Source organism: Mus caroli, unplaced genomic scaffold (genome assembly GCF_978045245.1).
Source record: "Mus caroli unplaced genomic scaffold, Mus_caroli_1 scaffold_7, whole genome shotgun sequence".
Lineage (NCBI taxonomy): Eukaryota > Metazoa > Chordata > Mammalia > Rodentia > Muridae > Mus > Mus caroli.
In genome coordinates this window covers 64,519,050-64,531,739 of record NW_028227262.1, presented here as the reverse complement: position 1 = coordinate 64,531,739, position 12,690 = coordinate 64,519,050, and the positions used below count along the sequence as shown (strand labels likewise).

The following is a 12,690-nucleotide window of genomic DNA, read 5'->3' as shown; positions in this document are numbered from 1 at the left end:
TCTTTGGGGTTCTCAGTAATATCTGAACCACATGAACAAGGAGTCTCAATTCTTAGGACAGCTAGGATTACCTCAGTATTTTTGAACATAATAAATTAATTAACTCAGAGGTTTAAAACAATCTGGATGTACTATCTTACAGTTAGGGGTCAGAAGTCAAGATGAGTCCCATAGAATAATAGTCAATAGCTGTATTCCTTTCAAGGATTCTGTGGAAGGGAAAGGTACTTCTTTTCTTTTCTCTCCTTTTCTTTTCTCCTTTTTCTTTTTTCTCTTTCAGTTTCTAGGGGCTGCCAGCATTCTATGCATCATCACAGACCTCTACTCTACCTTGTACTTCCTCCTCTGAAATTCTACCTTCCTCTTATGAGGCCCTTCAGTCTAAGACTCTCTTAGGAGACCTCAATCCCACATCACTATAAAGGCTTGAAACATCTTCTTTCAGGCCTTTAAATTTTAGTGAAAAGCAATTTGCCTGCCATATAAAAAAGAGAATGGACTTTGCATCCACAGTAACCAGAAGGCCTCTTTTGGATCCCATTTCCACATACAATGCGGAAATTATATTATATTTGCTTATATTATCATAAGCAAAGCTTTATCCATCTATGCCTAAGCCTGTTGTACCAACATGGACTTACTTTATAGATGCTGATAAATGAGAGGCTGGCACCTGTCAGAATCAAAAGATAGATATTTTCCCCTCTTACTCAAATAATATATGACCAAAAAATATGGAATAAGGGAGACTTTAAAATCTATTATTTTTTAAAATGTGAATATGTAAATATTTAAATGCCAAGAATAAAAATATAAGCCAGGTTTTGTGGTACATTCTAGCAGAGGGAGATGGGTTGAAGCCATTCAAGTTGAAGCCAGCTAGGATGACACAGTAAAACCTGGTCTCAAAGCCAACATCACAACTGTTTGCCTTTTTATACTTTATGTTATAGAGATTTCCCAACTATAATACACCTTGAGAGGTTTTAACACATATAATCTGTTTGTAAAATCCTGTTCTGTCTTTTTGATATCAGATTAGAAATATTTCCAAGGATATAATGTCAAAGTCCTAAAAGTAGATTCACAAATGTATATATTTTGACTAATAGTGTTATAGTAATATAGACCCATGTACATATACCTACATATTTAAGGATTTTAATTACTTAACTTTTATAAGTAATGTTGATATGACTGATCTGTCCTCAAATAACACGCAGAGCCCTAGAACCTCAGCACCACAAGGAACAGCCCAGGGTCTCCAGTCAGCAGTGATACTAAAGTGACTGAGCTTAACAGCATCTGTGGTATACTCAGGAGACCAGCTCCCTGAAGCTGCTTCTCTGACACAAAGTTACAGCTGTAGGATTCCATTCCTTAAAACTCCACATTCTGTTGACTTTCTGCCTTATCTCATCACCAAAGTCAGGATTATGGTATGCTTCCTATTTCATGCCAGGATTTTTTATGAATTATAAGACAAGAATATGATTCAAAAGCCAGTATCATTAAAGAGGCTAAAGACTATTGGCTACACACGGCCAGAAACAGCAAAAATTACTGCTGGTAACAGGCATTTTCTGTTCACATAAGCCTCTGTGAAGAAACACAAAACTTCTAAAGGACTTAGGTGATTAAACTTGTAAGCCCAGTGTCCCACTAACAAGGAGCTAATCTGTTGATCAATGTACTTGAGGTAGTTCAAATAACCTGAAGGTTAAAAGTGCAAAATGAAACATAGATCAATTTCCTGGTAGGCATAGATATCATGAGCAAATCTGTTATATATCTCCTTCAAAGAAAAGAAAATTCTTTTGACATTTGTTCTATACATGTAATTAATTTGAAGAAAAAATGTTATTGTATCTTGAAGGCTCTGAGGCCTGCTCGTCTCCCGAGGACCCTGGAACTTTCCCTATTTTGTTCCAGAGAAAGCCATAGGGAATGGATCCACTTAGACAATCATTACCAGATGAGAGACTTTCCACATAATGTGTCAAATAAGAGTTACAGCAGTTAGAAATGAGTACCTTGCTAACAAGTACCTCTCATGTACAGTATATAATATATACATTATATTATATTATACATATATTTATACATACACATGTATATATATGTGTGTGTGCATTATACACACACACACACACACACACACACACATACACATATTTTCCTGTCCCATTGCCTGACTGAGTTCCTACTTTATAGTGGCATTACTGTAATTTAGTTTCAATGCTGAGAAATATTTGGGTCATAGTGACTAATATATTTCATACTAATATTAAAAATAAATGATGGCTCTGTTCAACACAGCCTAATGTTCTACATAGATAGCTGTGAGGTGGTACAGAGATAGATATGATGAGGTCCTTTATTGAAGACTTGGTATCTGGTATATTCTCAAATGTAGATAGTCACTATTGTGCAAGATAAAAGAGTACTGGTTAGTTCCTAAACCTGGGCAAGATCACTTTAGCCTTTAGTTTCTCCATTTGACATCCATTGTCCATGTATCAAACAGGTTGTTTGAAGAAGCCATATAAGATAATATAAAGTAAATAGAGTATAAATAACATAAAGTAATATCTGGGTGGAAGGCATTTTACCAACAAAACAACCTATCATTTGAAAATAACATTTTTTGCTTGTGGAAACATAGGAAAATGACAAGAACTTCAGGTCTCTGAAGAAAGTAATTGAAGAAGATACCAGAAGATGATGTAAAGATTTCCAATGCTCATAGATCAATAATGTTAACATAGGAAAAATGGCTATATTACCAAAAACAATATAAAGATTCAATGCAATTCCCATCAAAACTCCAACACAATTCTTTACAGATCTTGAAAGTACAGCTTTAAACTTCATATGTAAAAACAAAAATCTAGGATAGATAAAACAGTCCTGAACAATAAAAGACTTTCTAGAGGTATCACCATCAAAACTGCATGGTATTGGTATAGAATCAGACAGGTTTATCAAAGGAATTGAGTCAAAGACCCAAAAATAAGTCTACACATCTATGGACACTTGATTTTTGAAAAAGAAGCCAAAAGCATACAATGAAAGAAAGAAATCATATTCAATAAATCTTGCTAATTTAACTGGATATCTGCACATAGAAGAATAGAAATAGATCCATATTTATCATCCTGCACAAAACTCAAGCCTAAGTGGATCAAAGACCTAACATAAAACTAGATACACTACATCTAAAGGAAGTGAAAGTGTGGAATGGCCTTGAATGCACTGACACAGGAGACAATTTCCTGAAAAGAACACTAGTGGGTCAGGCACTATGATCAACAATTAATGGGACCTCATGAAACTGAAAAGCTTCTGTAAGGGACAGGACACTGTCAATAGGATAAAATGGAAGCCTGCAGATTGGGAAAGGCCTTCACCAACCCTACATCTGACAGAGGGCTAATATCCGAAACATATGAAGAACTCAAGAAGTTAGACACCAACAACCAAAATAACCCAATTAAAAACTGGAGTACAGAGCTAAACAGAGAATTCTAAATAGAGGAATATTTAGTAGGCCAGAAACACATAAAGAAATGTTTTATTATCCTTAGTTATAAGGGAAATGCAAATCAAAACGACTCTGAGATTCTACCTTACACCCATTGGAATGGCTAAGATCAAAAACTCAAGAGACAGCATGTGCTGGCGAAGATGTAGAGCAAGGGGAACACTCCTCCACTGGTACAAGGAACGGGATCATGCCCTGAGGTTGCCATGTCCTTTGGACTTAGCTCCATTTACAATTCCCATTGCTCCTTTTCTTTTCAAACTGTACATTTTGTATTTCTCTTTGTTCACCTTGCTGCTTTACATTATAGATCTGTGTAAGAGTAATTATTAATAACTACACAACACAGTCTGTACTCTGCTGTCTTTAAATTTCCTGTGCCAAACACATTAATCTAAAATACTTCAGTTTAGCCTTTGGTGGTGGCATCATCATCATTTTGGCATAGGGTAAAATGCAGCAATACTCTTTGCTACAACATCACAAGAATGGTCTCTAGGAGACTTACTAATATTCTTCTTCTCGTAAACCTTTAGGCTACTCAAGAGAGGAATGGATACAGAAAATGTGGTACATAGTCACAAAGGAGTACTACTCAGCTATTAAAAACAATGAATTTATGAAATTCTTGGGCAAATCATTCTGAGTGAAGTCACCCAATCACAAAAGAACTCACTTGATATGTACTTAATGATAAATAGATATTAGTCCAGAAACTTAGAATACCCAAGATACAATTTGCAAAAACACAAGAAAATCAAGAAGAAGGAAGACCAACACGTGGATACTTCATTCCTCCTTAGAATAGTGAACAAAATACCCATGGAAGGAGTTACAGAGACAAAGTTTGGAGCTGAGATGAAAGGATAGACCATCCAGAGACCGCCCCACCCGGGGATCCATCCCATAATCAGCCACCAAACCCAGACACTATAGCATATGCCTACAAGATTTTGCTGAAAGGACCCTGATATAGCTGTCTCTTGTGAGGCTATGCAGTGCCTGGCAAATACAGAAGTGGTTGCTCACAGTAACCTATTGGATGGAACACAGGGCCCCCAATGGAGGAGCTAGAGAAAGTACCCAAGGAGCTAAAGGAGTCTGCAACCCAATAGGAGGAACAACAATATGAACTAACCAGTACCCCCCAGAGCTCGTGTCTCTAGCTGCATATGTATCAGAAGATGGCCTAGTCGGCCATCATTGGGAAGAGAGGCCCCTTGATGTTGCAAACTTTATATGCTCCAGTACAGGGGAATACCAGGGCCAGGAAGTGGGAGTGGGTGGGTAGGGGAGCAGGGTAGGAGGAGGGTATAGGGAAGTTTGGGGATAGCATTTGAAATGTAAATGAAGAAAATATCAAATAAAAAATTTAAAAAAAAACCAAACCTTTAGGCTATCATAAGCTGCACTGCTCTCAGGACCACTGTCTTCCATGTTCCTACTAATATGCCTCATTAGGCTCCTCTGAAGATTCAACTGGTTTTCTAATCAAAAGTATCAAAGTCCAGATTCTTCTAATAAACAGTATGGCCGGGCCTATCACAGCCATATCCTGCTCACTGATATCAATTTCTGTGTAAGTCACTGTTCTATTACTGTGAAGAGACATCATGACCACAGTAACTCTTATATAACAAAACAGTTAATTGAGCACTTGCTTACAGTTCCCAAGGTTAGGGTATTATCACCATGCTAGGAAGCATGGTGGCAGGCAGGCAGGGTACTGGAGCAGTAAATGAGAACTATAACCTAACTTGCAGGCCAAGAAAAGAGAAATTCTAAGCTTGGCATGGGCTTTTGAAAACTCAAAGCCCACCCCCAGTGATGTACTTCCTCCAATAAGGCCATACTTCCTAATCCTACCCCATTCAAATATTGCAACCCCTGGTGACTAAGCATTCAAATGGCCTATTTTTATTCAAACCACCAAAATATCAGTATAGAAAACATATATGCTTGCAGTAACAATGGAAAAAAGCTTGAAAAAAAGTTTGAAAAAGAATGGGAAGAATGTAGGGGAGTGTTTGGGGGGAAGAAAGGAAAGGGAGAAACATTATAGTTAAATTACAATCTTGTGGTGGTTTGAATACGCTTGGCCCAGGGAGTGGCACTATTAGGAGGTGTGACCTTGTTGGAGGAAGTGTGTCATTCTGAAAGTAGGTTTTGAGAGAGCTTCCTTCTAGTTGCCTAAGGATGCCAGTCTTCTGCCTGCCTTCTGATGTAGATGTAGAACTCACAGCTCCTCCATCACCAAGCATGTCTGGATGCTGCCATGTTCACACTTTGATAATGGACTCAAGCTCTGAAGCTGTAAGTCAGCCCCAATGAAATTCTGCACCTTATAAGAGTTGCCATGGTCATGGTGTTTCTTCACATCAATGAAACCCTAACAAAGACAGAAGTTGGTACCAGGGACTCGGGTATCGCTGTGATAGGCCTGAACATGATTTTGGTTGGAGGAATGTGGAATTCGGAAAGCAGTGAAATGCTTTGAGTGGGCCTTAATGGGCCATCCTAGTTAGTAGGAATATGGAAGACAGTGGCACCGAGGGTGAATTGAACTGTGTAAGTCTGCTGGCTGAAAGGTTTTGGAGAAGAATTTTATTATGCATTCTAAAGGATGTTCTTGTAATATTTTGAGGGAGAATGTGATTCCTTTTTTCCTTGTCTAAAGAGTATTCCTGTGGCAAAGATAAAGAGATTTCAATTAATTACATGGACAGAGAAAGTCTCAGAGAAGCCCAACATTTACTTTGTGCTCTGGTTTACTCTCATGAAGAAGATTCTGATGAAGTATAGAGAGCTTAGAAAGGAAAAATACAAAATGTATGGTTCAAAGAATAAAGGGGCACCAGGAAATGGAGTGGAGCTGAATCCAATATTTTAGAAATAATCAGATTAAAGGAGTGATGACCTTGAACCAAGATCCCACCCTGCTAAGCTTATTGTTTATGCTTTTGCAGTTGAACAAGGGACTTGAATATTGTTTCCATTGGACTTTCGATGGGAAATGAACTACAGTACAAAAATGAAGAGCACAATTGTCATATAGATCTTGAGGTTGGAATACACAAGCTTTTGATGTGGATCTTGAAGAATAGTGGCCATGAAAAGCTTAGGCCCGCCTTTAATCCCCGGGCACAGAAGAAAGCAGATATCTGAGTTCGAGGCCAGCCTGTTACAGAGCAAGTTCCAAGTAGAGAAAAGCTAATCCAAGCATTTAGGAGACAAAGCCATACAGATCTCCAAGTTTAAGGTCAGTCTACAGAGCAAGTTTCAGGATAGGCAAACTTAGGCAGTGAATGAAATCCTTGAAAACAGAAAGCTGGTGAAGATGTAATAGAACAAGAGGTGCCATATTCCAGCCCCAGCAAGCAGCAGAACCCAGCAGCTTCAGCCACATGGTTACAGCTTCAGAGTCAAGAATAGAAGGGGTATAGCTGGATCTTGAGGTAGTACTACGCTGAATTTTCTGAGAAAATGCCTAATTGATTTCCAAAGCGGACATACAAGTCTGCACTCCCACCAGCAATGGAAGAGTGTTCCCCATGCTCCACATGCTCACCAGCATGTGCTATTTCCAGAGTTTTTGATCTTAGCCATCCTGATTGATATATGATGAAACCTCACAGTTGATTTGCATTTTCCTGAGGACTAAGGACTTTGAACATTCCTTTTTTTTTATTAAATATTTTCTTTATATACATTTCAAATGTTATCCCCTTTCCTGGTTTACCCATGAAAACCCCCGTCCCCTCCCCGCTTCCCCTGCTCATCAACCCACTCACTCCTACTTTCTTGCCTTGGCATTCCCCTACACTGGGGCTTAGAGCCTTCACAGGACCAAGGGCCTCTCCTCCCACTGATTACCGACCAGGCCATCCTCTGCTACATATGCAGCTGGAACCATGAGTCCCACCATGTATATTCTTTGGATGGTGGTTTAGTCCCTGGGAGCTCTGGGGGTACTGACTAGTTCATATTGTTGTTCCTCCTATGGGATGGGGCTGCAAACCCCTACAGCTCCTTGGGTCCTTTCTCTAGATCCTTCATTAGGGACTCTGTGCTCTCTCCAATGAATGACTATGAGAATCCACTTCTGTATTTGTCAGGCACTGGCAGAGCCTCTCAGGAGACAGCTATATCAGTTTCCTGTCAGCAATCTCTTGTTGGGATTCACAACAGTGTCTGGATTTGGTTATTATATATGGGATGGATCCCCAGGTGGGGCAGTCTCTGGGTGGCCTTTCCTTCAGTCTTTGCTCCACACTTTTTCTCTGTAACTCCTTCCATGGGTATTTTGTTCCCCCTTCTAAGAAGGATCTTAGTATGCACACTTTGGTTTTCCTTCTTCTTGAATTTCATGTGGTTTGTTAATTGTTACAATTCAGATACAATGAACATTTCTTTAATTGCTCCTTGGCTATTCAAGATTCCTCTCTTGAGAACTCTCCATTTAACTCTAACTCATTTGTAAATTTGGGTTATTTGGATTGTTGGTGTCTAACTTCTTGAGTTCTTTTTAAACTTTGGATATTAGCCTTTTGTCAGGTTGGTGATGATACTTTTCCAATCTGTGGTCAACCAATTTGTCCTACTGACAGTGTCCATTGACTTACAAAAGCTTTGTAGTTTCATGAGATCCCATTTATCTAGTGTGGATCTTAGAGCCTGAGCCATTGGTGTTTTGTTCAGGAACTTGTCTCCTGTACCAATATGTTCAAGGATATTTCTTACTTTTTCTTCTATGAGATTTAATGTATCTGGTTTTATGTTGAGGTCCTTGATTCTCCTGGACTTGAGTTTTGTACAGGGTGATAAATATGGATCTCCTGGGCATATACCCAAAAGATGCACCAACATCTCACAAAGACACTTCTTCAACTATGTTCATAGCAGTCCCTCAACTGAAGAATGGATAAAGAAAATGTGGCACATCTATGAGTACATCAATGGAATAGGAGTCAGCTATTAAAAACCAAGACATCATTAATTTTTCAGGCAAATTGATGGAACTTAAGAATATCATCCTGCAGTAATCCAGTCCCAAAGGGACATGATAATAGGTTATCGTTAACCTGGAAAACACTATGATGGTCATTCAGAATATCTCATGAAAACTGGCAAGGTACATTGGTCACGAAGACTTCAAGAAAAAAAAATCTAGTAATAATTATGCTATGTGTAGGCACAGCCTTAAACATCTCAAAAATTCATATAATGCATTTTTGAGTATATAGGAGTATAATTAGTCACACTGTGTGTTACCCAACTACACACACATATACACACACCTCTCAAAGACATTATCTTATAATGCAGCTAGTATAAAAATGTCACACTGAAGCTTATTATATGAGTTAATATATGCAGATTAAAAAGCAATCTTTATTTATTTGTTTATTTATTTTAGACAAGACAGATATATGATATTTATGGTCACAATCCTGAGGGTTTAGGATATTTTTAAATCCTATCCTACCTTGATTCTGGACAGTACATGGTAAAATGAAGCAGTAACCTGAAATTTACAATCAAATCAACACACAATGAGACGGTACACAACGTTTACAAAAACTTAGAATTGACACTAAGGGGGTAACTTTATGAAAAATCATGACATCAGTGCTAAAATAGTGCATTTGGGTTAAACAACTGTCCTGGAAGTTACAATAAACCTAGTGCAGCATGGTGAGCAGCTACGGGAGCTGGTGTCAGGGCACGGCTCACTGGGCCACACAGTGCCTGGCAGAGCACCTGGAGACCTGCTTTCCAGGCAGGGGGATGAGTGTGAGCAGTACTTATACAGCAAAGCAATCCTTGAGCATCTTCAAAGACCTTTGACTCTGCACCTCTTTCTTATGGAAGATCCACTGTACAGTCCACTCACACCCATCACCACACAAAGCCAAAGGAACACAGAATATAAAATGCACTTTAAAAATCTATTTTCAATAAAGTGCTATTTTTTTAAATTTAATTTTATTTGTAATTCATTTTTAATAAAGTGTTAAATAAATATAAAATTATCTCTAAAAGACAGAAAATTCTGGAGATAAACATATTTCTAAGTATTACCTACCTACAGCACCAGCATTAAAAGGACATCAAATGATTTGCATAGATAAAAAATAAAAGCCAGAAAAAAAAAACAAAGAAAAATCCAAAAGCTATGCACAGAAACATATAATTAAACCTGGGATTATATAATCCTACATAGAACATAGTTATTAATGGGTGGAGATGTGCACTAAAAATTAGTTCTAACAATATGGACCTTTTATAATATTTTCTAATTTTCAAGTATGATCTCTGAAAGCTTCTCCAACAGCTGTGTATTTGATTGTAGAACAGGCTTTTTCCTTTTCCTTATGATTGGATGTTTTCTGTGTTCATTTCTGTAGGACAGATTCTATGAGAAGCACACACTGCAATGACTATCTACATGAGCATGTACTCCATTCCTCACTTCCTGGTAAAGAGGGAGAGGACAAAGTAGCTGACTGTTAACTAAGCATGTTTAATCCTATTATTAAAACAGTATTTTGCTTATATTTTACTGAATTTTGTTTTTAAACCAGGAATGGAGAGTGTATGTTATATAATGTCTTTATAAAATACTCCAAGATAGTTTTCTTTCATCTACAGCTATTGAGAAGGTCAAATATTAAGAGATTTTTTTAAAAAAATATCTGAAAACACCCTTGCATTCCTATAATAAATCCTATATAGTAGTCACTAAGTTTCTTTCTTACAACACTTATAATTGACTTTCAATTATAATCAATTTTTACCCGTAATTGTGAGCTGGCTTTGTATTTTTTAAAGATTTACTTATTTATATGCTATGTTTACAAGTGCTTTGCCTGCATGCATGTAAGTGCATTGTGTGTGTTCCTAGGGCACAGAAGTCAGAAGCTAGCACAGATGGTTGTAAACCAACATGTGGCTACTAGGAAGCAAACCCAGGTGCTCTGCAGGGGCAGTGCGTGCTCTGAGCCACCTCCCAGCTCTCCAGCGCTGGTGCATTTGTCTTGTTTGTGTTACTGTGGTAGCTTTGCCTTGTCTTGTTATTAGAGCGAAGTGGGATAAAACAGTATAATTTTCTGCAACTCAATCCTCCTACTAAGCACAACTAGGAGAAGTAAAAACCACAGTTTTTTTTTTCTTTAAAGATATCAGAAGACTATGAACAAAGACAACTAAAAGGAGTAAAATTATAGAAAAAGCACAACCTTTTAAAAGTCATCTGAGGGTCACCAGCTGTCCTTGGCAGCACTGGCCAAACCCCAGCATAGGCAATAAAGAGAGAACCAGAATCAGGTCTCAGGGTCCAAGGAAGAGAATAGTTATTACAGAGCTAAGACAATTTTTCTTTATTTCAAAGGGCTAGAGTGTTAAAATTAGAGATCTGAGAACCAAGCTTTCCATTACAGCATCTGTTGAATTCTAAAGCTTAACCACTCAGGAAAAGAAAGGTTTATGGCAAACCTTTGAAAGACAGAGTGAGGTTTTTCCAAAGTCTCACTGTGGCTCAGACATAGAGACTCAGCAGAGGACAAATGTGTATGAATCTCTCCTAGGCTGCTTTTTAAATCCATTTGAGTTAGGGTATGAAAACAACACAGACCAGGTAGTTTCCCAATAGCAAGAATGGCATGACCAGGAAGCTCATGAACAACAGAATGTTATCTCTGCAAGTAATGGAACCTGGGAAATACAAGATGCCGTTGACAACAGGTTTAGTGTTGGTCAGGGGCTCATTTGCAACTTTGGAATAGATGTACTCCTGAAGCATTTTATTACGGCAGAAGAAACAGAAAGATCTCTAGATTTATTCATGAAAGCCCCTGCCCAAGGCCATCATCTTCAGGGGCCATTTCCTGCCATCACAGGAGTAATTAGGTTCAACATAAGAATTCGAGGTATATACAAACATTCAGAAGATAGGACAAGCTAAAAGGCTGGGGAGTGTTACACAGACACCTACAGCTTACAAGCTGATTTTTTTGGTTTTTGTTGTAGTTTTTAAGTATTTTTTTTATCAGCCTACTGCTAATACCACTTCTCTATCTACCTGAAGAAGGTAGAAGACTAAACGGCAGAAATTTCTACAGTTATCTTTGGTGCTGAAGACAATGATTGGCCTACACTAAACAATGTCCTATGGTACCTTAACTAGCAACAGGGATGATTAAAAGTACTTAACAATTACAACCTAATCACCTGTGACTAAGGATTAGCCCAAATACAATTGATCGCCCCACATACTTACTCATTAAGATAAAGAGCGAACATAACTAGAAAGAAGGATTTCATTAGACATCAGAATCTATACAGTTTAAATACAATGTCTAACAAACAAAAAATACTAGGAAGAAACATGAACATTTCACTAAAAAATCAAATCGATCAATAGGTACATAAATAACAAGTTAAATAAACATAACTTGATATAATTGTGACTAATATAATCAAGAAAACAACTACAAACTAGATAAAAAGATAGGAAGGTTGATCAAAGAATTTCAACTCATAAAAAAAATCAAAAGATGTTCTAAAACTAAAAGAAACAGACTTTAAATGTTAACTGGCAAGTCTCTTTATACTCTTTACAAGGTATCTGTCATGGCCAATACTAATGACTTTGAACTTTGAAGGAAGACCTAAGACTATAGACAAACTGCAGAAATCTTTGAAAACAAATGATATGAGAGGCCTCAAAATCCATGTAGGGATTTATGTAGCCAGCAGGTGCTCTTGGACATTAAAGAGGTTGCTGGCAACTTAAATCAGAAATGAGAACTTTAGTAAAGCTATAGTGTAAGGCATGGTTTTCCTACTTTGAAGGGAAAAATAGAAGAACTATCACTTACAGGAAGGTGTGTGAACACAGCAAAGGTGTTCCGGAGGAAGGCAATGAGGTCTACTAGGTAATCACTGGCTTTGTTGTCTAGGTCTCCAGTCATCCAGTCGTAGTCAGCCAGCTGCAGAAACTGGTCAATCTTCTGATTTAGGTTTGTATATATCTCTTCTTCAGCTGCATGTCTAGCATCCTGGGAAATGATATTTAAATTTTAAAACACATTGATATGGCTGGGGTGAAAAAGGCAAACACGTATGTCATAGAGCCACCACACATC

At 37.9% G+C, this 12,690-nt stretch overlaps 1 protein-coding gene across 1 annotated transcript in view; it reads right to left on the bottom strand.

The window, feature by feature from the left end:
• Window positions 1–12,690, bottom strand: part of Exoc6b (exocyst complex component 6B) — a 456,105-nt gene that overhangs the window by 176,207 nt on the left and 267,208 nt on the right. The window contains exon 18 of the mRNA XM_021164559.2: window positions 12,424–12,603. Coding sequence (XP_021020218.2) covers window positions 12,424–12,603 — 180 coding nt within the window. The remainder of the gene's footprint in view (window positions 1–12,423; window positions 12,604–12,690) is intronic.